General features: G+C 32.4%; 1 protein-coding gene across 5 annotated transcripts in view; it reads right to left on the minus strand.

Moving 5' to 3' along the window:
- The window catches only part of ELP4 (elongator acetyltransferase complex subunit 4), a 230,047-nt gene that overhangs the window by 121,423 nt on the left and 82,157 nt on the right, over window positions 1-26,467 (minus strand). For all 5 annotated transcript variants that reach the window (XM_057750211.1, XM_057750210.1, XM_057750214.1 and 2 more), the window contains exons 6-7: window positions 19,432-19,516; window positions 14,770-14,958 (exon numbers count right to left, since the gene is read on the minus strand). In XM_057750211.1, coding sequence (XP_057606194.1) covers window positions 14,770-14,958; window positions 19,432-19,516 — 274 coding nt within the window. The remainder of the gene's footprint in view (window positions 1-14,769; window positions 14,959-19,431; window positions 19,517-26,467) is intronic.

The raw sequence follows: 26,467 nt of genomic DNA on the forward strand, positions 1-26,467 counted from the left end.
GAAGCAGTATATAGTACAGTATAATGTGTAAGGCAAGGTCCTACTATCATCTGTCAAGTGGGACCAGGTCCCAGCCCTATAACACCTGAGGTCCTCTGTATCATATTAGAAACATGGAAGGGTCCAGCTAAAAGTCTGCAGCATGGCTAGCTCTGGAGTCTTCTATTCTCTCTTTCCAGATGCTGCTATTTGGCTCTGGGTTAACAATAAAGGCAAAGAAAAGATGGTAGATGACCAACGTTAGAATAGTAGCCTACCCTTTCCTTCCCAACACAACCAGACCTGAACCAAAAATACTGCTGAGTAATACATTATAAAAGATGTCACATTTAAAACAGCAATAGTTCTAAAATACCCAGAATTTCACGGCTATAAAAAATATTATCATTAAAAATAATCATTTAATACTCTGCAGGTTTTCTTGAATTATTTTAGTTAATAAAATTCAGTATTCCTTCTAACTTCTAATAGGGTGATAGGTTAGAAAACTATTTTATAGGCTATAACATCTTAGAAAAATATTTGATCTGAAGATCTAGGTAAGCTGAAAAAAATTGTTATTGATAGTTTTATAATTTTGAAACTCCCATTTTATACACTGATAATGTCTACCATTTTAAAACTAATCTTTTAAAAAAGGATGGGAAATGTAAAACAGTCAAGACAATTTAGTCTGATGCTACATCCCCTTTGGAGAAAAGTCCAAATATAATCGAATATGTTCACTTTCTGAAAATGTGACTGACTATTGAGCTTACTGGTATTCCTCTGTTTAAGTTCTCTTGCAAAGGTTGCATAAGAATGAAAAATAAAAGAGGGCTGGTCAGTGTTACCTGACTTGGTTTGAGATGCACAGTAGCCTCTGTCACTGAACATTATGCTTAAGTGACTAGTTAACTCACATCTAGGGCAGTACTTTGAAACTCCTCTGTAAGTAGAAATGTGTGCTATAAAAAGAATATTACAGCCTTTGAATTAGTGCTCTTAAAAGGAAGCAGCAAAAATAATTACCCTTAATTGTCTTTAGTACTTTCAATCATGGGGGTACCAAGTATAGAAGAACAAACATCATTTGGAAATGCCTATTTTTTTCCAAGGCAATTTTTCATTCAATGGTGAGAAAATAATCCAGATTGATCCCTTACTTTCAGTTCTGTGCCACAGGGGATGGTCCTACTCCAGGAATAACAGGGGTTTCAGAGGCCATAAACATGCTCCTCTCAATATTTCTTTAGCCAAAGACCATTATATCAAACTCATCCAGGTTGGGTTTCAGCCAGTTATTCTTCACCCAAACAAAAATGTCTGCCAGACATTCCAACAGCTGGGAGACAGTTCACAATGAGTCAACTTGAAAATGATTCATTGTGCTGAGTACTGAACAATGTTGGGGTGGGGGTGGGGTATGGCTGAGTTGGTTGTAGAGGGTGAGAACAAGTGGGAGATGAAGAATAACCATGTGGTTCTCCCATTAAGAAGAATCTTAGGTAACAACCAGCAGACTCTTATCATTTCACTTTTAGGATAAACTCAACTGGGAAGAGTACTCCTGTCATGGACCCTCAGATGAACAAGCACTTGTAAAGGCTACTGACAATATTTCCTAATCAAAAAGGTCAGATTTCCTTTTATCTATAAACAGAAGACTAAGCCTTTGTATCTAAATATCTGAATCTAAAATTATAAAAGTCAATTTTTGTTAGAACTCAACTATCAGGATTTCAGTGATTTAAACTAGGGCTTTCTTAGTTATATGAATAATAGGAATTGTAAGGTTTAAGTATGGAATTAGTCTTCCACTCTAGTAGTATATAAGCAAGGTCCTGTGTATTTAAATGGTCAACTTGACATTTGTTTATTTCAAAGGTTTCTTTCCTTCATTTAATCTTAAGATTTACTAATTAACCACTTAACATCCTGTAATGTTGTCTACAGTATAAGTCTTTTTAAGGTAATTTGTGGGAGATTAAAAAAATCGATTGTCCACTTTGCTGGGGAAAACTAATGAATTAATATAAAAGACACAGACAGCCTAGATTTTAAAATCTCAGAAATTCATTCATATAATTCATTTGTTATATTACTAAGTTCCATAGGTTTACATTGGTTATTAACTACAAACTAAATTCTATTTTAAAAGCTTCCATAAGTATGGGAACAAGAATAAACTTTTAATCATTACCATAAAATAAGCTACATTTAACAGTGACCTTACTGCTGTCTGCACAGCAATTTTGGAAAATACTTTATGTGATGTGGCAAACCAGATTAATTGTGAAAGTTGTATCTGAAAAATATCTATAAAATGAAAAGCACAGGAAATTATATAAGAATAACATCTAAGTTTCTGAATGAGATAAACTTTATCTTAATTATAAATGCATTGTCTTCCAGTTATTTTTGTAGGAGCATAAAAGATATTTGGCCAAGTAAATGTACTTACTTTTTTAAACATTCAAATAGTGCTTCATAGGGAGAGTGGTGTATTGATGTAATCATATCTGAAAACCACTCTTGTAAAAAGGTCTTTAAAATCATAATATTAATACTAAATGGTCTTTTAGATAAAGGTAGGTAAATTTACTTAGAATCTAAAATTAACTGCTTTTAAAAATCCTAAAAGCATAATAATCACAATTCACTTTAGGAATAATGCACTATGGACAATAAATTGTCTTATTATAACCTGCAATGTTCAGAAAGCTTTAGCATAATGATTTTAGCAGAGGCCTTGAAACTGGAACTTCTATATGCTCATCTTAAGAGATTCTAAATGTTTTTATGTTATTAGCCAAGGTGCAAAAACTCTTTAGTCTACAGTATATGTATGTAGTTAGAAATGGAGAAGTAAAGGTATTTGTGCATCTATTACTTAGACATAAATTTTGAATAATTTTTGTGTTAATTCTGAAGTTGTTACAATATAGTTGCTAATAAGGAACATGAGAGTAGGGACATTCAGGATTCACCCGTATGAGTAAATTAATGGTTACACCGCATGCATGGCATAATGACATCACCCAAATATATACAATGATAACTGCCACCCCTCCTTCCTGCCCATCTGGATGTGAAAATCTAGGATGACTCAAAACTCTTTCTTACACTAGACAAATCTCCCTTCAGTCCTGGGTGAAAGTTGTCAGCTCTGGATAGTAGCCAAGACATGACTAGGAGGGAAGCCAGAAGAGAAGAGAGCCAGGGTCCAGGAGTTTTAAGAGTTTGTTGGCAGTTTCAAATAGCATTGTATTACGTTACATAAAAGGGTCTTAAAACTTTCTGTTGCAGTGTAATTTCTTAATTAATTACTTAAATTTAAATTATGTCAAATGATGCTGCAAATAAAAAAGGCAAATCAGAATGTCCAGTTGACTACCTTCTTACTCCAATTTTAATTTCACAGAGAAACTTCGCAGAATTTTTGCTTGGATGGCTCCTTGTTTGGTTTCATAGAATGTTTCCTATTTACTTTTATAGAACGGTAACCTCTTTTTATTAGGATATGCCAAATCCATTAAATGGAGTTTAAATAAAGGAAGGTTAATTTAATGCTCTTTTCCAATTCAAAGCTCATGAAGCCAAAATTGTGAACTTTGTTAAGAGATAAAAATTCAACTACTGCCACAGAAAGCTCCCTTCATTTTCTAATAAAAATAGTTGAGATACCTACTTAGAGTAACCAAGTAACAATGAGAATGTATCAAACTCTGAATATTTCCTTACTTACTTGGACCTAATTATCTCAACAATAGAAACGATATAGTTTGTACCAATACAAAATATACTTCCAGAAAAGGTTTTAACAAGAGAATTGAAAATTAACCAATCACTTCATTATCAAAAAGCTTGAAAGGAATAAATCAACTGACATAAAGCATTTATGCAACACCTCAAATTAGAATAAGTTCTTGGGTTACTCAAGTAAGAAAGACAGCAAACACATAATATGAAGGGCAGAGCTCCATCTGTGTACGGCACTCACATCAGACTTGGGACTACAATAGCAGAAAAGCACTTAAGTCAATATTGAAAAGTTAAAGAAATACTTAAGTTACTTTACATTTGACCCTACTGTGTGACACGATGTGTGTGTCTATGGTAGGGAGGGAACTACCACAAGAAAAGCAAGTATTCTACTTAACAGCTCCAGTTATAATAAAATTTTCTGAAAAATGATTTTAGAAACACAAACATACTACAACTCATGACTTTTTTTTGTCATAATCAAAATCAAAAGTTATACATGTCATAACTTTTTACATGTCTTCCCTCACCTTCCCCAGAGCTGTCACTTACTTCTGTGGATTAGACTCTTATTTTACTAAAAAAAAATGATAGTGGGGAAATAATTATATTCATAATTAATTCTGAGTTTAAGAAAGAATATAATTTTATCAAAATTATATTGATATATATTAATAATACTATTAATACCTTAGTGAATGTATCACATTAAATATTTCCACATTTAATACTGAACTTTATTTAAAGTCACACTTAATTTTAAAATATGGAGGTACTTTTGTAAATTAATTTTAATGGCAACACTCTCTTGGTAGCATTGTATACTGATATTCATGTAGGGAAGTCATAAAACAAACATATTTTGGTTCCTTTTTCTAATGCTTAAAACATATCCACAAAAAAGCCAGTGGCAAATATACTTACCTCAAGGGCAAAATAAATTGCTGAGTATGTTGCCAAATTTTACTAGGATTAAGCAATGCAGCCATATTTTTTGTGTTTTCTATCTGATCATGTACTTGATATTCTATATTTTGGTATGAAAATATTGGTTTCTTAAAATTGAAGCATTTTTTACAGAACACATGATGTTATCTTCAGAAATGTTATTTACATTTACGCTGGTCTCAAATACTACATGCTTTGCAGAATATTTGTTTACATCAGTTTTGGTTTTTGGTAGGTTATTACATAAAACATTAAAAAACATACATATTCTGAAAACCCTTATAAATGGACTAAACAGTATTAATGAATAGGCTGAACAGAATAATGGTACAATATTCAAAATTAGTTTCAGGCATTTTTAATAAACTATACACCCCCTATTTCATATTATAGAAATTAGTCACATGGAAATTTGCTTGTATTTTTAAATCTTTTATGGGTAACTTCCTAAATCAGAAATTTGTTGCTCACTGCTTTATACATGAAACCCTTAAAATGCAATTCGCAGATGTCCAAAAGCTCACACCCTGCCTGGAAAAACAATAGCTAATATCCAAATATCAAACAGAGCCCCCAGCTGATGTTTGTGATGCAGTGGTAGGTTAAAGATACTAAAGTTTAAAATCAGCTTAGAATAATCCCGTATTGAGTATAAAATTATAGCCTGTCATCAGGAACAGGCTGACAGAGCCAGGTCCAGATGGGAGACTGGCTGGGAAAAAAGCTGAGGCAGGTGGGAAAATGATGGGAACCTGACGGAAGACAGGACTACTCCCTCTGCTGGCAAGGTTCTCACCTGCTTGAATTTTTAACTAATGACTAGCTTTTCTTCAATTATTTAAGATGTAACCAATAAATTATGTAAGGTGTTTCTTTTTTAGTTGGCTGTTCTGTTTGTACATTTTCAAACTCATGCTATCCTATTTTTTCACCAGATTAATTTCTCAGAGATATAAGGATCCAATGTTTCACCAGGAGGTTCAACTATTTATCTTATAATTTAATTGCATCATAAGCATAAGCAAATGTAGCATTGATTTTATAATATTAGGTCTTTAAAAATTAAAAGTGCTTTTGATTTATATTTGTTGACATATATACCTTCTGGAAGAAGAAAATTTCTTGGGCTACAGACTTCAGAATCTCTTTCTCAGGCTCTGCATAATGCCCCATAATGAAATAATATAGAAATGAACCATATAAATCAACTATACAGGGAACAAGGAAACAGCATGTCACAGCAAAACAGCATAGATGTACAGCGCCAAACCTATCTGATAATCTAATGATCTGAGTTTACAGATATTATGTACTAATATGTAAGAAATTAAGAATTAATGTTTACACAAAAATTTTGTTAAATTTTACAGAAAAATTATTCAATATTTGATTTTCAATGTAAGTTAATAGCTGCAGCAAAAACATTTAGTAAAAATCTGTTCTAAGATTTTGGCCTACAACCAGAAGCTCCCAGAACAGGAGGGATCAGCTTTTTCACCCACTGTTCTCATCTGAATCCTGGCTTAAAAGCTATTCCAGCTCCCAGCTTTCCAGAAGGCTCCATCCCAGGAATCCCTGCCTGCCATTTGGTTTGCTGATTTTAATCTCTCAGGACTTTCTTACAGTGGCTCTACTATGCTGAACTGGCACTTGCTTCTAGAAGTGAGTTATTATTAAACCTGTAGGTCAATTGTGGCACTAACAACTCTTTGGAAGCTTTCAGCCACAGTGTACAATTTGCTAGTCTAATTAAATATTAATTCTAAGTGTTACATTTTGTGGCTAAGAGCTTTTATTTTCCATCATCAGCCTGGAAGAGAAAGAGGTTACAAGACTAATTTAATCTCTCCCCTTGTCCTCCCCAACATTAAAGATTAACTACATAGGGTGCGAAAACATTATTAAAGAAGCAGGAACTCTTCATATAGTCATAATAATGTAATTAATAGCAAAGGCTAAAAAATAACATTAGGATATAACATATGACCTGCTACTTAAATAGTTTTAAATTATAATTTGTTACAAGCATGTTTTGTCTCAATATTAAGAAATAAGTTATTGCCCTTCTTTGAAGACAGTAATCTTTCTTTAAGGGAAGAAACGCATCTAAGTACATAAACAGGAATAATTCAAAACTTGCATTTTCTCATAGGTGTTTTTCAGAAAGCTCGTAACACCAAAGGTAAAAAGCTTAGTAATTCTATTTGTAAAATAAACACAAAATTAAATAAAGTTGTACTTCTTTTCTGTACACAAAAGTGAGGTAGTAGAGGAGGGTCTATAATACAAAGAATGTTAAAGATCCTTCCCCTCTTTTTTTCCTAGCATGTTCAAGGAGACTAAACACAGAGTCCCTCCCCGATTCTGCTCCCAGAACAGTTGTGTCCGTGCCTGGACACTGGGCATTATAAAGACTATGCAGTCCAGCAGCCAAAGATTCCATATGCCCAAACAGATGACTCAATCTCCATACTGTGATGAGACATTTCACTATTTCTATCATTGATATATTTGACAATTTTGGCTCTAAATAGTACTTTAACAACCATCACCACTACAAGGAACTACAGTATGAATCGCTATATGAACCAAAACTTCATAAAGTAATTTTAGGGAAAGCAAAAAAGTATTTAAAACCAAAATTAGTTTTCATTGTATGCCTTATCAAATATGCTTTGGTTACATTAATTATCATAAAATATTTCTAAGTGACTTTTTTCTTTTGAAGATACACATGAATCTCACTGACAATTTTAAATATGCTGCCTTTATTCAACATGCATATTTACACTAAGACGAAATGGCACATATACTGCTCCTAATGCTATATATAGACAGAAACTTATAAGAAATTTATTTATTTATGTAAAAACTTTCAAACATCCTTGACCAGGGAAGTAAATTAGAAATATAACGCATACAAGCTAAGATTTGATTGAAAAAATTAATCAGATACTGGATTGTGCAATATGAAACAGAAGAAAAAAAATGGAGCTACAAAGTATTTATAAATTTAAGTGTATAGGAGCAGAGTTGAAATACAGTTCTATTATTTGTTATTATAAAGAAAAACAGACTCTGTTTACAACCCAACAAGACTTGTATGAAGTTACTAAATTTTCAAAGACTGGAATTTGACAAATATGGTATAAAACTAAAATGGGTTTAATATGATTCATTTCATTTTTTGAAATTATTTCATTTTAAACTTTTAAAAACATTAATTTCTTGCAATCTATATCAGAGTAGTTGAGAAAGTCTAGAAAAACTAAGGCAGATTCTTATTTGAGAATATGAAAAATTGATACCCAGAATATCTGACTTTATCCTTTAGTAATTGATAGTCATGATCAAGAGGTTAAATCTGTAATTTTCAACCTTAAATATTCTTAATAAGCTGCATTTAAAAAGACCATTTCAAATAATAATTCTCCTTAATAAAGTGCATTTAAAGAGACCATTTAAGATAGATTAAGTTATATGGCAGAAAGTGCTGTTATGCTTTCCTATAATGACACTCCTATCAACAATTACATAAAAAATATTTCCCCCAAATTTTATAGTTATAAACTCACAAGTCTGTTGTTGCTTTACCATACAATTATTGTTAGTTCTTACTTTAAGAATAAAAGATTTCACACTGAGAGAAATTCACAAGGCCACTGGAGCCCACATTTCATAATCCCATATTAGTGGTTAGTTCTAAAGCTGTCCATTGCTTGACTTGGAGTTTAGCTGCTAAAATACTCAGCATGAATACAGAAGTTTATGGATGTGAAAAGATTTGTTCTGAATTTCTCTACGTTAAAACATACTGCATCATTTACTTCAGTGGGTTCAAAGTTTTAATATATAAACATTATAGAAGATCGATTTGAAAACATATCAATTAAAATACACCAAATAAAACTTCATTCGATTTTCAAGAGACATATAACAAGGACCTTTCTTCCTGCTTTTCTTCAGAAAATGAATTTTCCTTGGTATAAGCTAACTAATACTGGTTATAGTTTCCTTCAGTGAGATAGCTGGGGGGGTGGGGAGGGAAATTTCATAGATCAAATTGTTGGAAAATAGTGGTTTATGATAAAACTGAATAAGCCTATTACTGACCAAGCGCCAATGATGATCAATAAAAATAGTTCATAGGCCAGTTTCACATCTAAAATCTGTTCTGAAAGAAAGAAAGTTTAAATAGTTTACCAACTAATGTTCTACAAACAAATACATTAAGTGCTGGCAATACTAGGAATTATTGTATCAACAGAATGAGAAAATGCTATTTCGTATTTTATCATCAACAATGTCAAGGAAGTTTTCATTCCTGCATTATTATAGTTAAGGAGAAATGTATTGGGTTGTTTCTATTTAAAAATTCCTTAAAAGTGTAGATTATGACAGCTTGAATAGATTAGCAGTAATAAAAAGTAAATTTTCTTTTTGAAAGGAAAGCTGTGAGAAAGGTATAGAAAAATAACCTTTCCTATTTTAATTACAACTCTAAGTGCTTCAATATTTATTTCCTGACAGTTCCAGGTAAAAGTGCTTTCAATCAATAAAAAATACAAATCAAGAACAACCTGTCACAGATTGTGTAAATAAAATGTATTAACTAGGGGAAATTTATTTTCCTTTTGCCTCACCAATATAATCATAATAAGGCATGAAACTAAGTTTCTGTTTCCCAAAAGAATAAATGTTATCGGCCACCATTTTTCTTAAGCAGAACTGTCACTGGGAATTGAAAATAAAATTAATTTAAAAGGCACAAAATATTTGTATAATTTGGAAGTGGATGACAAATTTCGCTAATAGTAAGCCAGTTCTCGTTTATAAGACCAAAAAAATTACAGCTTCATATCTTACTAGATATGGTAATCCAACAGTATCCTATTGTAACAGCTTCAAAGTTTTCACCGTGGAAAAAAAATTCTCATTAAAAAGTTTCGAAGGGTGTACAAACATTTGTGTTTCTAATAGTACACAGGAAAAAAGCAGCAGAATGTAGCTGAAATATAACAACTCTTAATGTGGAAATTTATACTTAAGTTTTAAAAAGTTGAAGTAATAGTCTCATACTTAAGATAATAGGAAGGAAAAGTTTCAAGGTAGAGTTAGTTATTTTCCTTAGATGTAACTTTTCCTCTTTCTTTTTCAATCCATGACAACCTTCACTCGACAACAGAGTTTTGAACAGTTGAGTTGTGAGAATGTGAGCAGCTGCTGTTATTATAACTAAAGGTCTGTCTACTGCTTGAGTCTGAGAGACCACATGTTCGGCTGTCCTCTCATCTCGCCATCCTCACCAATTAACTCTTAACATGGAGGGCTGTACACATGCTCTTGGGGGCTCTTTAACAGGCTTCTTGGCGAGCGGAACAACTACACAGCAGGGATCTGGGAACTGAGTAATGCCGGGATATAGGGGCGCCGTCCGTAGTGCTGCTCCTTCTAATGATACTTTACTCCACAGTTCAGCATGTAACAACGTCTGTATTTAACTTGGCCATTTTCACATACATTTTTAATACAGATACTAAAACTATATTCTAGCAAGAGACAATATGAGTAATAACACTACTTCACAGGGAAAATTGTTTAGGACTATATATGTATATATATTTTAACACATTCATAATATATTTGATGAATAATTTTAGTGTTTTCAGCAAACAGATATACAGAATTTATTTTATTCATTTGTCTCAATGTATGCTTGTTATTTCCTGTGCTGTGATGAAAATAATCTTTAACCCAAAGGAAATAAACTATTTCAAGTTCAAAGTTGTGAGGCTGAACATAGAATATTTCAAATGCAAATTTAAAAATAATTTTTTCACTCTACTTGCAAAAGTCTTATAACAATAAGTTAAAGTCAGTTTTGAATCTATGTCATTATTTTCCCTATTTTAACTTTTTCCCTTCTTTGCAATTTCCTTAACTATGTGTTCCTTCTCTACAATGAAATTAAACATGGGAAGCATGCCAAAAGTACAATAAAGGGTAACTAATCATTACTGTACAAGTCTGACAGAATGCTAATAACTAAAGTAAGAACACTGATTGGCTGTTTTTTTTCAATCTAAGAGAAATAGATATTTCTATATACTTCTAATCTAGTGTTACTTTACATAACATATCCAAATAAAGGTGTCACAATTCTATTATCTATAGATGTTTAATTATATGACAATATTTCCAAGGATATCAAACTGCATTTCTATTTCCTGCCAGAATCTACTTTACTAGCAAATACCAAGCTCAAGCATCCAAAATATGTACATATACTAATTGTCTGCTTCATCCATTCTATCTTTCGTATTGCTGGAAAAACTCTAGGAGGATGGGACCTTGTTTGTCTTGTTCACCACTATATTGTTGTGGATGCCTAGAATAGTAGCTGCAATAAATATGTGTTGATTGAATAAATTATTCAATCACCATTTAAACCTTGACTTAGAGTCTGAAGAGATGGCACTGGTCATAGTGGAGAGGAAGTGGATGCATGATGTTAAAAAGAGTCATGTTACAACAAGGTGATGTTACTAAGACTTCAGTGGCCATCTGACTTCAGCCATGCTTCCTAACCTGTCTAACCTGTGAGAAGATCCAGTCCGTGTTGTTCACAAAAAGAGGCAGAAAACTGAAGATTTCTATTACTTTGATGGACTTCTACAGTTTAGTTTTTATAGCCTGATCTCTGTTCAAATTCTCAGTTTTGGAGGTCTAAGTAATAATAGCGAAGGTGACAACTTTTAACACATAATGAGTTGCCTACCACGTGCCTGCACTGGGTGAGCACATGTTATTGCTAATCCTGTGAATGTTTACAAATGAAGAAGCTGAGGCTGAGAAAGTTAGGACTTGACTAAGACCATGTAACTAATCGGATCTATCTTCCTCCAAAGCCCAGACTCCTTCGATCATTGAATGCTACTTTGTGCACAGTCTGCTTCTTAATTTTGACCCTATTTTAGTACTTTCATTGAATAAGCAGCACAGGATGGTGGTTAAGAGTATGGTATTTGGAGGGGAACCGCTTAGATCTAAATCCTGCCACTTAAGTAGCTGTATGATCTTGGGAAAGTCACTTACATTTTCTGTCCCTTGTTTCCTTATCTTTAAAATGGAAATAATGACAGCACCAACAGTGTAGGATTATTATAAGGATTAAATGAGTTAATATTTGAGAAGATCTTAGGACTGCAACTGGTCTGTGGAAATCACTATGTAAGTTTTTATTAAACAAACTCACAGTTCTCTGGTTCTGTGTATGCATGTGTCTTTGGTTAGCTTTGTAAGTATACTGCTTCCACTTCTTATTCTCTTTCCTTAGCCTAAACATTGTGATTTTCCTTGCCAGTCTTGAAGAGTTATTTAGAGTTTTATTCACTATTTATATCATGACTGGTTTAAGCAAGCTGTTAAGTTTTACATTTTCTCCTAAGAATTTTGATAAAAAACCAACTATATGGTCAGGTGTCATGTTCAAAGCGCAAGGGAATAATTATTTGTTTGTTTGTTTTGTTTTGTTTTTTAATAGCTCTATTGATATTAGGACCAGAAGACAAGATGATAGCCAGGCAAAATCGTCTAGGAAGAGACTGTTTTGTATTCACCACCTAAGTCTGACCTTATGTTTTCCTATTTCCGTTTCAAAATAGTCTCTTTGCTGGTAATTTAAAAAGCATACTTTAAATTGTATCTTTTTCAGTTATAAAAGAATTCAAATATATCTATAAAATATCAAATTTCAAATACTGCTTAATGTTCAGACATCCAGGCCACCTTATCATCTCAATCATTATTTAATCAGTAGTGTACACAGGGCGATGTGAGGTCTCCTGACGGTAATACTGCTCTTCCCTTACACAGAGGCTAGAGGAATCACTGTCACAAACATTCACAATAGGTTTGGAATTTCTTCTCTACATAATAACAATGATTACGACAAAAATGGCCATAGAAAATTTTTTCTTTCTTTTCTTTATTGCATGGGCACCTTCGCAATAAATTTAAAAATTACATATATTCATTTCATAATTGTTTTGGTTCTTAAATTTAGGTCTTTGATTCATTCCAAATTCATTTTTATATATGGTATGAGGCAAGGGTTCAAACTTCATTCTTCTGCATGTAGCTATCTGGCTGTCCTGTGCCATTTGTTGAAAGGCTATTGTTTTCCTATTGAATGGTCTTGGCACCCTTGTTGAAAATTGGTTGACCATAGATGTATGGGTTTATTTCTAGACTTTCAATTCTATTCCATTGACTTATATGTCTGTTCTTATTCAAGTACTAGACTCCTTGGAGAACTCCAAATTCAATAACCTCTGCTATATTTCTGTTAATTTAATTAAATGTAAAGTTCTCACAGACCTCTGGAGTGTCACCAAGTATATATAGTCCTTGTTTCTTTGACTTGCTTGAATATGCCATTTAAGTTCAGATCTCAGTTGCAAAACAGGGATAATGCTTAACGTATCAAAGAACAGGAGCCTAGATCAGATGAACCCTTCAAGTCCTTTCTATTTAGCTCTAAGGTTAAAGATTTGAGATTTACTAGCTTTGAAAGAATGAGTTCCAGAATACAAATCTGTTACACATTCTAGTAGAATTTTCCCATTATATGGTTCTAGAATCTAATTTTCTGGGTTCAAATTATGGTTTCTCAAGTATTTAACCTCGATCTAATTTCTTAGTTTCTCTATACCTCAGTCTCCTTATATGTAAAATGGAGATAATAATGGCATTTACATAAATATTGTATAAGAAATGTCAGGCCCTGACTTATAGGGTTTTTTATTTGCTAGTTGCTCTCATTCCTGCTATTTCTTAGAGAAGTAAAACAAAACTCAAAACTTCTCTGCTATAATTCATTCCAAATCAAAGAGTTTTAGTATGTAGATTAGAAAAAATGATTTCAGTGATTTAGTTACTTTGACTTTCACATCCATTCATTGCAGCAGCTATTTCAGTTATATTATTTCTAGTATCATGTTATAGTGTATGTATATGTATAAACATACACACTGTGGAAACAGTCCCAAACTTGCTTCTTGAACACTCCTAAGAACTTTTTTGAACTGATGAGGAAATCTTACAAAGACCCCTCTTTCTCTGGGGAGAATGGCCTGTTTTTATGAGAGTGTCGCTTCAGGAAAAATATATATAGAAACAAGTGGGGAAGAAGGAGACTAGTCCTATTCAGATCAGCTTTTTTTGTTTTCTTTTTAATTTTTTTTTTTTTACTGTGGTAAAATACATATAATGTAAAATTTATCATTTTAATCATTTTTAAGTGTACAGCTCAGTGGTATTAAATACATTTACAATGTTGTGCTACCATCACCACCAGCCATCTCCAGAACTCTTTTTATCTTGTAAAACTGAAACTCTGTACCCATTAAAACAACTCTTCATTCTCTCCCACCCCCAGCACCTGGCAACCACCATTCTATTTTCTGTCTCCATTGTTTTGACTACTCTAAGTATGTCATATAAGTGGATTCACAGTATTTGTCTTTCAGTGATTGACTTATTTCACTGAGCCTAAGGTTCTCAAGATTTATCCCTGTTGTAGCACATGTGAGAACTTCCTTCCTTTTTAAGGCTAATATCCTGCTGTATGGATGTGCCACATTTGCTTATCTAGTCATCTGCCAGTGGGAGTCAGGTTGCTTCTACATTTTAGCTGTTGTGAACAATGCTGCTATACACGGGTGTAAAAAGATCTCTTCGAGATCTACGTTGAGATCAGCTTTATGATCAACAAAAAGATATCGCAGCAAAATCAACCTCGCGTCACAGTGATACTAGCAAGTTCACAATAAATCAAAGAAAAAATGATGATAAAATTAAAGATGCAATTACCATATACTCACTGTATATTAAAACTACAAATCCTAGAGAACTGAATAATCTAAAAGACATCCTGCTGCCCCAGCATTTCAAACATCTGAAATGTCTTTTATCCAAATGGCACATGAAAATAATTTATCAGATTCATAAAGCACTTATATACTGCTCTTCACTATAAACCATGAGTTAGGAGACAGTAATTTGGGAATTTCTTACCTGGATAAGGTGTGTTGGCATTGTGATGATACAGGCTGAAAGAGAGGTTCGCAGAAGACCACGGAGCATATAGAGGAACTTTGTAAGACTGTGACTGTTGTCACAGTTTTCTGTACAGCAAATGTCATCTCCCCACAAAGGTGAACCAAGATTCTGGATTCCTATTCTTAAAATGTTTTTCTGTTTTTTCTAAGGGAAAGTGAGAGGGAGGTAAATACATTAAGTTTTATTAAACAACAGGATACCTTTTTACTTTTATCCTCCCATTCTTATTTTTATTCAAAACAGGTCAGGGAGATAATGTCAACAGAGGTAGTAAAAAGTTTTATGTATTGTCAACAATAAGGCAATAGAAAGGAAATCTTTTAGATGACAAGACTATAAAAGTAGCATAACTGTTTTCTTGTTTTGTTTTTTCCTTTTTACTTCCGGAAAATTGAAAGAGGATCACAAGCCTCAAACTTTTCTTTCTAAATTTTAACAGTGACTACTCTAAGAATTATGTTTGAGACAATTAAAGTAATATATAACAAACCACAGGTAATAAAGAGAATCTAGAATGCTTACAAACCATTCTTAATACTACAAAATTCTGTCTTTCAATAAACTACAGAATGCTCAATATTTCTCAGATAAATTCTATTATGTCCACCGCCTACTATTTTGTTTCAAAGAAGTTTAAAAATGTATTTTTGGGGGTTTAACATTTTACACTTGCCTCTATTTTTTCTTCTTGAAGCTATTTTGATGATAATTTGACATTTTTCATGAAACTTAACAGGTGAATATTTAGAACTTGATTCCACTGACATTAAGGCCATAATAATAGTGAATGATATTTCTTGGGGAAAAAGCATTGAAAAACCATTAAATAAAACCTAAGATGGTTATCAATAAATGTTTGCCAGCAGATGTGTTTATAATAAATTCTACTGTTTGGGTTATTCTAACTGAACAAATGTTTTGCAAATGCTTTCCTTAGCAATTCAGCAAAATTTCCAGGCAAAGGAAGGAGCTGTTAGCAAAATCTGGCACATGGAAATAACTGGAAAATCATTATTACCATTCTAACAGGAAAAATACGATTATTCTCCCAAAGCAAAGATTTGGAACATGCCACTTTAGATGTGATTTCTAATGAAACAAGATCCTAAAATACATCACTTTCTATTGCTACAAAATACCACTAATAAAATTTATTAACAATTAGTTATTGCCCAATACAATATCTATATACAATATATAACATCTCCCTGATACCAGATATGAAAGTGATTTTTTTGTATTCCTTTTCAAGGAGAATATGTTGACAAAAGAAAGTAGGGGAAATGAATAAAACATTGAAATGTTAGAAGAGGAAAGCCTAAGGGGACAGTAGTTAGTAAGATGGGTAAGACAGAGACTTAAAGTCTGCACTGTGCAACTAAGTAGATGTATGCTTTTGGGCAAAACACATACATTACTTAGGCCTTAGTTTCCTCATCTCTAAAATAAAAAGAGTAGAATAGAACATTGTTCTATGAGACCATATAATTCTTCAAATATATAAAGTGACACAATGGCCTGGATAAAACTATGAGAATGAGATTTTAAAAAGAGGAATTTAGTCTAAGCACATTTGAGGAAAACTTTCTGACTTCTAGGACCTAAAGCACCACAACAATATCAAGGCAGTTGGTCCAGTTTTCTTTTCTGGCTGCCTTGAGCTTATGATGGCAACCATCTAAGATACCATGTGTTGTGATCCTCAACAGTCCATAAAAATTGTTCTCTTTTTCTTTCTGCATTACTTGAGTAAAATGAAGTAATATGATGTACCATGGTATATGTTAGAAGCATGAACAAATTTCTGATGAGTTCCTATAAGCTATTTATGAAATATGATAGGTTATTCATTTTTAGGTACTACTTAGAAACTCAGAATTTAAACAAAATGGCAAGATTAAGGTTCATTTTCTCATCCCTAAACTTATTTCATGAACTGTAGCTTAAGTTAGATTTCTAACAGAAAGAGCAACCTGGAAAAAAAAGAGAAAATTTCTCCCCTAAAATCTAGGTGTTAAAATGAAATCTAATGTAAAAGGCGTGCAGCCTCATACTGTTTACCCTGTCAACGTTTCAGAAACTACAGGTCAGCTGTATTTTAACCCACAGTCACCATTACCTACTACTGTTGTATCAAAAAGTTTACACAAGTTTGCTGTCAGGTGCAGAATCAGGAGAACTGCAGTTTACTGACTTGGACAGTTACACTGATACACACACAGAGAAAGAATAAAAATATTAAGCTAGAGAATGAATGAGTGAAAAGATATTTAAGTGAAATAGGTACATAGCACATTAGAACATAATTGAGCACAATACTTCAACACAGGGACTACATTTATATTTTTAAAAATATGATAATATTGTAGAAACAAAGGCTGAGTTACAAATTTCCTCTGTTGTCTGGGATACATAATTCCCTGCTACACCATATAATAGTGGGGCATCCTGTGAGATATCATACAACGAAAAATAAACTTTTGCTGACAGCCAAACAATACATAAATTTATTCCTATGAGAAGATCTAAAATATTTGAACTGGTACTCAAGTAAAATCAATGTTCAAATTTCATGTATTGTATTATTTCTTAGATATCTGAAAATCAAAAATTGAAAATAAAATTAAAACTAATTTGTAAATGTTTCCATTCTAAGTATCTTTATAGATAAGCTACAACACTTTACTTACTACCATTATTAATTATATGGTAGTATACAATATTCTGTTCCTTAGTCTATTTCTATTTGTTGCCTCCAACTAGTTTACTTTATTTGAAAATGTAGTGATAGAGAAAGTAAGATGAAAATATCCTTTTAAAAAGTAGGATTTGTTTCAGTGTCAGAATATTATTTTGACTTGGGAATCATATTTTTTGAAATAGTGCCTGATAGATGCTTTTTTGTGATTTCTTGAAGTCATTTAAAGTTTCTGAGGCAGATGTATACACTAGGTAATTTAGCAAATGATGCAATCCATAATTTAAAAATATGGAAATTAATTAACTATATTTTAGTTCCAATAAAATTAGAAATATATATTTTTAATAACTTATTGGTATATTTAATTTAAAAAATTTTTAGCATTCTTGGTACTCACCATAAAAATGTGTATCTCAACCCTGTTTAATCTTTATGAAGGTCAATAGTTATAGAACGTCTGGTTCAGAGACCCAAACCAGTTAGCTGTCTATCAATGTTCATGAAATAAAATACTGTTTACTGAAAACAGTGTTGACTCATACACAAATAAACAAGTAAGAAAACAAACCTTTCATTCCATTCCAATAACAGCTTACTTTTTAAGGGTTCTTTGGATGTGTGTGTGTGTGTGTGTGTGTGTGTACACATATCTATAAAAGTATGAGTGTATCTCTTTGCTATTGCCTTTGCTTTTTTGCATTCTATAAAATTTCTTGCTCTTAGAAGATGTGTCATCATCCTACAAGAGCAGCAGCTCTGCACACTGTACCACAGGAACTGTTATGACATGCCTGTTTCCATAGTTACCAGAGCGAGTGGGAAGAGGTGTCTGTCAGGGACCAATTTACCTCTCCAGACGGGCACTGCCACCAAAGAGAAGACATGGTGCCCATTAATCTTAGCTAGGACCAAAAATGGAACAACAATGAGCAAAATAAAGCTACTAAACACCAACGGCCACCACAAAACTGGTAACATACGTGAAAAACCATCTATAAATGAATGTCTGTGCCTCGCCATGCAAACATAAGTATTTTCAACCTGCTGTTAAACTGGTGATCAAAACAAATTTCAAAAGTATTTATTTTGCCATGTACAAAGTGTTAAATATAGCAATAAAGCTTATAAGAATATTTAAAGACCTACGATACGAATTAAGAGCAAAATGTAGTTGATAATGCCAAAAATAAGACTTTAGGCTTTTTTGTCTTCAATAAAAATAATGGTGCTCTGGAAATAATTCTGCTAAAATAATATAAATGAAATGCAAATCTTTTAGCAGCAATAGCAATTAAAATCACTGAGGAAGAATTGTGAAAGGCATGATATCTAGAAATAAAATTTCCCTCATTTTGTTTAAGTTAAACTAACCGGAACATTTTTAATAGTAGGAATTCAGAGGAAGTTTTTAAAAATAGAGCTATAGAGAAACAGTTGTTATAAAATACTTTAATGTAGCACATAAAAATGCATTTTATTCAATGAGACAACTCAAAACATAATATAATAAATAAAATCTTGAAATAATTCTCAATCATAAGGTAATTTGAAATTAAGGCCTGAATGACAGAAATATAAAAAATTTAGATAGGCAAGTACAAGTCCTGCAGATTTAACAGGAATTTTCAAACTGTGATATTTATTAATTCCAGGTATACAAATACATATTTAAAAATAATTAATGTTGACAATGTATGTGAACATCTTACGTGCAGCCACTGAGAACTTAGTTAAAATTCTAAATACACATTTACAGTCAAACGAAGGCTGCCTGTGCTCTGCTTATTTACATCCTCTGTGCTTAGAAACAGCTTGTTCACTGTTGATTATTCTAAGACCTTCTGGGTCTACCCCTAGAGAGTTTAAAAACAACACTACATACATGATTATGAAAAGGCTTTGAAGGTACTCAATACCTGGGGATTGGATCCATCAAATCCTTCCTCACAAATGATGTTCTGGATAAACCGTAGCAGCTTTATGTAGCCATGGTGCAAAGAACTGTTGATAAGAAGTGGTTCAAATACATAAAGGGGCTTATTACACCGGAAATACAAACTGTAACCTAAAACTTTAAATAAATAAGTAAAAGATATACATTTATGAGATTATACTTAAATATAAGACAGAACAGTGCAAGTCATTCTAAAATAAAAAGTCAGTACATCCATGGAATAAGTTGCAATGCCCTATATTAACTAGCTCCATGTTCTTGACATCATGGGAAAATAAAAATCTGTGGAGACTGAGATGACTTAATTATGTCAGGCTTAGTTACCTCCAAGAGAATTAATGATTTAATGAAGCAACCTAAAAGATGAAGCCACTATAGCTTTTCAGGAGTAATCATAGATAATTAACACATAGTTAATGAACTGCTATGCCAAGTACACCTGAATCAGTGTCCTGATCACCTGAGCTCATCTTCCACCAAAGTTTTAATATTCTTCGAAGAAACCGCTAAAATAATATTAATTCAAAAACTGAATTTTTTAAGACAAATGAAGACAAGTAAATATAAGCTCCACTTTTGTCTGTAAAAAAAAAGACAATAAATGTATGAGTTTATCTTAAGAAGATAAACTATTTCCCACATGAATACATTGGCATTAATGTTACTATTTCAAAATATCTTATAAGTGCTATAAAACATAACAAAAATTAGTAAGAGTGAAGAAAAATTCTTCATAATGGACAACTTGTGTGGTATGTCTGAACATTAATGTCATAATAAAATTCCGGAGCACTGCAGTTTCATAGAAACTGTAAAAGCTGCAGGTGATCTTAAAAATACAAAAGTATTTGCTTTACTGTGATACTAAGTAAAGTGATCATACAGGCAAAAGTGCCTGACATAAGGAAAGCAAGAAACAGAATTTGAAGCATTCAGGTGACATTAAAGAATATAAGAAGTCAGGAACTGTAGCAAACTGCTTAATGTATGCAAAATCAACGGCAAGTGGTTCAGCAAAAAATATATGCACATATCTGTAAACATTTTATTGAACAGTCACACCCAGCCCCAAAGTACCTCTTTAACAACAACAAAAGAAAACCAAGAGAAAAGAATGGTGTTCTGTGCAAAACAAGTATTACTCCAAATGAAGGATTTGGCAGTACAATTATTTCTCATACACTTATTTCTCCATTTTCAATGAAAATACAATGGATTTCATGAATACATTTTTCTACTTCCGTGAGGAAATGTGTCTATAAATAATGATATTCCACAAGGATAATGATGTGACTGTTTCATATCTTAACATGTATTTGTCCTGGCCAGCTCAACTTTCAGAACAGTGTTGCTGTTTGAACACAGCAGATTCAATTCCTATCTGGGTCAATTAGCTTTTGCACAGGGGCTAAAATCTGCTCCAAGGTCCCAGATTATGAAATGAATTCCAGCCAACCATTTGACGAATGTCACTATGGGTTAAAGAAGGGTGGATCAAAAACATATCCCGTGTATCCTAATCCACCAATAATGAATCTACCTAAGACCATTATTATTTCATATATTGAAAAACTTTCTTAGGCATCTTTCCCTCTGCCCCAAATTGTTCAATAATAATAATAATAATAAAATCTGCCGTATTTGGTAGTAAATTTGCTGTCTAAAGGCACATTACTAAATACCACATACATAAATTACTTCTTAGTTTTTTAGTTGCCCTCATTTATCCATTTCATCTTTTCATAGCCTGTTAAGATAACTATAGTAGATCTAAGATTCTCTTCACTGATTTGGGGGCAGTTGTTCTTTTGATATGAGAACAAAAACAAGACATAAAGCCAAATACATCTTAGTCTCTTTCCTTATTTCACATTGACATAAACAGTCCAATCACTAGCAGTGATTAGAACCTTATAATAAAATAAATCTCTCCAAACTAGTTAGATTTCTAGGAAAATAAACATTTTGATGACAAAATAAATGGAAAAAAATCAGTATTTATGTATATTGAGAATATTCATTTTTGGATACATGGGATTAGAACTTTTAAAATTGAACTAGTTTATATGGTATTAATATTAAAATACTAAGTATTGTTATTCTCCATGAGATACATTTCCTTGTCAACAATATTTATAGTGATTTTTTTTTTTTGCTGAAAATAAATAACTTGTCACCTAAATTTTTCTTTAAATTAAACCCCTCTAATTTTGAGGATGTTGCCTTTTTGTTTGTTCATCAGTCTAGTAACTCATAAAACAGGAGTTGTCAAGGAGACCCAGTTACAAATATGACTCTGGCCTCCTTATTAGTTGTTTCCAAACATTTAACAAAGGTTAGTTATCATAGTGCTTACAACATATCCCAAAGGCAGCACATTTCAAATCACGTATTTTATTCTGCCTGATTCTCATAATTTTCAACACTTTCATAGTAAAATTATCCATCCTGAAATTCTACAACATCTTTAAAACTATAACAGTACAAAGAATATAAAAATTATTAGAATCTTAATTTTTACCTCTAAAATACTAAGCATTTAAAATTTTCTTTAGTTAAAAAAAATAAAATTGTCCATGTGCATTACTCATGTATCTGCTATTATATTACCATGTTGTTTGACAGGAATGAATTTCATTATATTAATATACAAATATGGATAAAAGGGGTCCAATCACCCAACGTAAACCTATATTCTGATGAGCAAGTTTACCATGTTTTAAAAAGTTGATAGAAAAAATGAGGCTTGCATATCTATTAATATCCTTCCTCCCCCGGTTTTTAGTAAGAGGTCTAATGGAAATTTGCATCAGAGAACTTTATATCAACAAATGGCATTGGTTTTCCTGTAAAAGGTAATTTTGCCATCTGATCTCATTAAGAAAGATAAAAAACATTACTGTAAGAAAAGAATTAGATATGTATCTAGAAAAGACATCAAGTAGATAATAACAGATAATTACTTTGCAGTTTCTCAATGAACAACGGAATACTTGTAAAATTATTGTGATCAAAGAATAAGTGTAACAACAACAACAAAGCTTAGGTAACAGGAGATAAGATTTAATTTGTGAAAAAATAAATTACAAAAATAAAATTACAAAAAAAAAATAATAAAAAAATTATATGTGAAATTTACTAGTTGATAAGTGAAAAGTTAACTCATAGATAATGAGCTCTTGAATTTGTTTCTGATTGTAATTATATCAACTGGCAAAGTGTCTGGCACATAATAAATACTCAGAACCTTTTGCATCACTCACAACATTTGATCATTACGATAGCTTTGTGAGGTAAGTATAGCCATTATCTTCATTTTATGGTCGAGAAAATAAAGACCCATCAGAAGCATGACTGTGCAACAATTAAGTAACAGAAGTGGCCCTTAAAATTCAAGTTTTCTAAAACTTCAAGGTAAGTTCTTTTGGTTAAACTAGAGTGAGATCCAGATTCAATGAAAAGTCTGTGGGTTCAAATACACTCATGTGGCTCCGATGAGGTTTGAACATGGCTGCGTTCACTACAGTCCAAGTATTCAAGGGTACACTCTTAGGAAGGTACTTCTCTTTAGTTGCATTGGTGAGAACTTCACCAATAGGCCTCACTAGTATTAACCTGGTGTATGGTTTACAAAGAAAATTCAGTATTGAAAAGCATAGATTTACAAGTATACAAACTAGATACCAGTATGGCACAAAGGAAAGTATGCTTAGGATCTGGGTTCTAGTTCTATCTGTACCAACAACTATAGCAAAATGTGTGATTTGAGGCAAATTCTTTAATTTTTCTGTTCTGGGCTTCAAAATTTTTTCATCTGTAAACTGAAGAAGCTGCACTAGGTAATCTCTGTTGTCCATTCTGACTTAAAATTATATGATTTAGGGATTTTTTTTCTTTTCTTTTTTTTTTTTAAGAATGACTTTTCTCATTAAAATGATTCATTGCTGGGTTTTTAAAAATAAGAACTTCTGGTGCAATTAAATATTGATTTAACTACTTGTTAGGAAGATAAACTGTTATTACTACCAATTATGATTAATTTTAAAGATGAAGCATTTTTGACACTATGCAAATCACTGAGAAAATATGATCTGTATTACCAAAAATCTATTTACACATATATTTCAGGTATTCATCTATGACAGAGAGTGAGACATACTTATAAGGCAATAGGCACAATATCAAACGTTTCAACTAACTGTGTAAAATTGTTTGCTGAGCTAAAGTTACGTTAGCATATAATTTGCATGTGACTATAAAGACTGTGAAGTCTATTCACAAGTAATTTTCAAGTTAAAAATTCCATTATTATTACACTGAAGGATGTCATTCATTGATTTTTCTTTTCTGATAATTTTCACCTAACAACTCTGAGTTTGAGTCTCTTCACCGTGGATACTCAGCTAAGAGAAGAATATACAGGGATGTAATATTAGGGGCACAAAGGAGGATTATGACCAGCACAGACCTCTGGACCACAGCTGGAAAGTACTAAGATCATGAAGACATTAGAATTGCATGCATCCACAAAACAATCCACTGTCTGACAGGGACACTGTTGACAGTGGTTATGATCTTTCATGAAAAATAATTCAGTTCAATAACTCTGATTTCCTTTAATTACTGATATAAAAAAGTCACTAGCTTATGTCTCCTACCACCTACCATCGCTGTCATCTCTCCAACTCTGGGTCATCACTCATCTTTCAAACTCCCTTTCACTTTCTTGATCTCTCTTCCAATGATCTTGTCTCCATTCTTCCTTCAATGTTCATTCCCATGGTCATACCTTCGATTTTGTCATCATCAATAACTGCTATCCTTGTATAATCTCAATTCGTGCATTCCCCTGCCCACAACCACCACTTTCTAGCTTTTCACTCAGTGTCCCGTTTAACCAGAATAGCAGTTTTGCTGAGCAAGGGAGATAAAGCAAGAGAAGGGTATGGAAGTGAAGATTAAAAACTGACCATGGATTAAGATGGTTAATTAGTTGAAAGAGTGTATCAAGGCAGGTGAGAGATGGTAGGCTACAGTACAGAGGTCTCAGTAAAGTCAAATGCTCACATAGGGGCTCCCGCATAACATTTTATTTTATACACATAAAATATTTATATACAAGGCATTATCATTTCAAATATCTGATAGCTGAAAAATGGTATCTTTTTGTTTCTGTTTACATTTCTTTGATTACTAGTTAGCCTTATTAGCTATTTCTGTATCTTCTTTTGAGAACAGCTTGTTGATATCTTTTGTCCATTTTGTATTAGGGCACTCAACTTGTTCTTACTAATTTAAAAAAATGGTCTTAATTTACTAAATAGTATATGTATACACATATATACACATATATATACACATTTGTATTTTTTAAAATCTTGAAACAATCTCAAATTTATAGAAAAGTTGCATAGATAGAACAAAAACTTTTCTCTCTGTTTCACTAGAGAATGTTATTGACATAATGATTCATCACTTCTTAATAATTTAGGGTATGATTCCTACAAACAAGAACATTCCCCTACATAAAAATAACTGTCTGACTTAGGATATTGATATAATTAGGAAATTGATACTACCATCAACTCTTCAGACCCCATTCAAGTTCCATCACTTGTCCTAGTCTCATCTTTTATTGCAAAAGGACTGAATTCAGAATCCTACATTGCACTCAAGTTGTCTCTTCAGTCTCCTTCAATCTGGAAATAACTTAGATTTTTCTTGACTTTTATAATTTTGACACTTTTGAGGATTACAGTCCACCTGCTTGGTAGAATGTTCCCAATTTGGGTTTGTCTGAGGTTTCCTCATGATTAGGTTTAAATTATGAATACTTGGTAGGAATATTGCAGAAGCGCTGCTGAGTTCTCCTCACTGCATGCTATCAGGTGATACACAGTTTCAATTTGCCCCATTTCTGGTGACCTTTAACTTGATTAAGGTGATGTCTGCCAGATTTCTCCACCATAAAATTATACTTTCCCCTTTGTGGTAGTCAACATTTTGTGGGGAGGTACTTTGAGGCTATGTAAATATCTTCCTCCCTAATAACTTACTCACTCATTCATTTATTTGTAACTTTTGTTAAATGGGTTACAATCCATTACTATATTTATTTATTTTGATGCTCAAATTGTCTCTTCTTTGGCCAGTAGGAGTTCTTTTGAGCTGGTTTCTGTATCCTTTTGACATGCCCTCAACATTCTTCAAGCCCTTCCAAGCATAAAAATATGTTACAGGTTTATCTTTTTCTTTCCTTTGAATGAAACATTTCTCCAAAGAGTTCTGATTCCTTCAAGTGTAGGATCACTAGATATACTTATTGCTATTTCCTGAGTTCAACAGTTTAAGACACTGTCTTTAATTTTCTTCTATTACTTTTTTTCATTTAATTTATTGTATTTAAATCATTAACTCTTTGGGAATATAGTTTGATGTGAGATATAAGATAAAGATTTCACCATATTATCCTCAAATGACTAGACTTTCCACACTTATTTGAAATTCCTCTCCATTATAAAAGTGATATTTGTTCATCATAAAAATTCAAATACATAAAACATACAAGCAAAAAAAAAAATGCAAAACCCACCACCCAAAGGTGAACATTGTTAACAGTTTGATAACATCCTCTCAGACATTTCTCTATATCAATCCTTCCTTCTTTACTAAGAATAAATATTGTGGGATGTTAAGAAGTATGCTGATAAAAACGTTTCTGATTCTGAAAAAAGTATTTTACCAACAAACAAATATAAACTGGGTTATTATAACTACTTATATGTTTAATTTTGGCATTTCTCTCATAGCCTTTCCAATATTGATGTATCCTAAGTCTCACAGTATTCAATATAAGAAGAGGATTTAGCTTACAGTCTTTCATGGGTTTATCTGACCAAACATCACCAAGTATATTTTAACACCTACTGAATTTGTGTTAGAAAAGAATTTGGGAAAAGCTATTTAAAATTCTTTGTAAACAGGACTGTACAATGTGT

This window comes from Hippopotamus amphibius, chromosome 9 (genome assembly GCF_030028045.1).
Source record: "Hippopotamus amphibius kiboko isolate mHipAmp2 chromosome 9, mHipAmp2.hap2, whole genome shotgun sequence".
Classification (NCBI taxonomy): Eukaryota; Metazoa; Chordata; class Mammalia; order Artiodactyla; family Hippopotamidae; genus Hippopotamus; species Hippopotamus amphibius.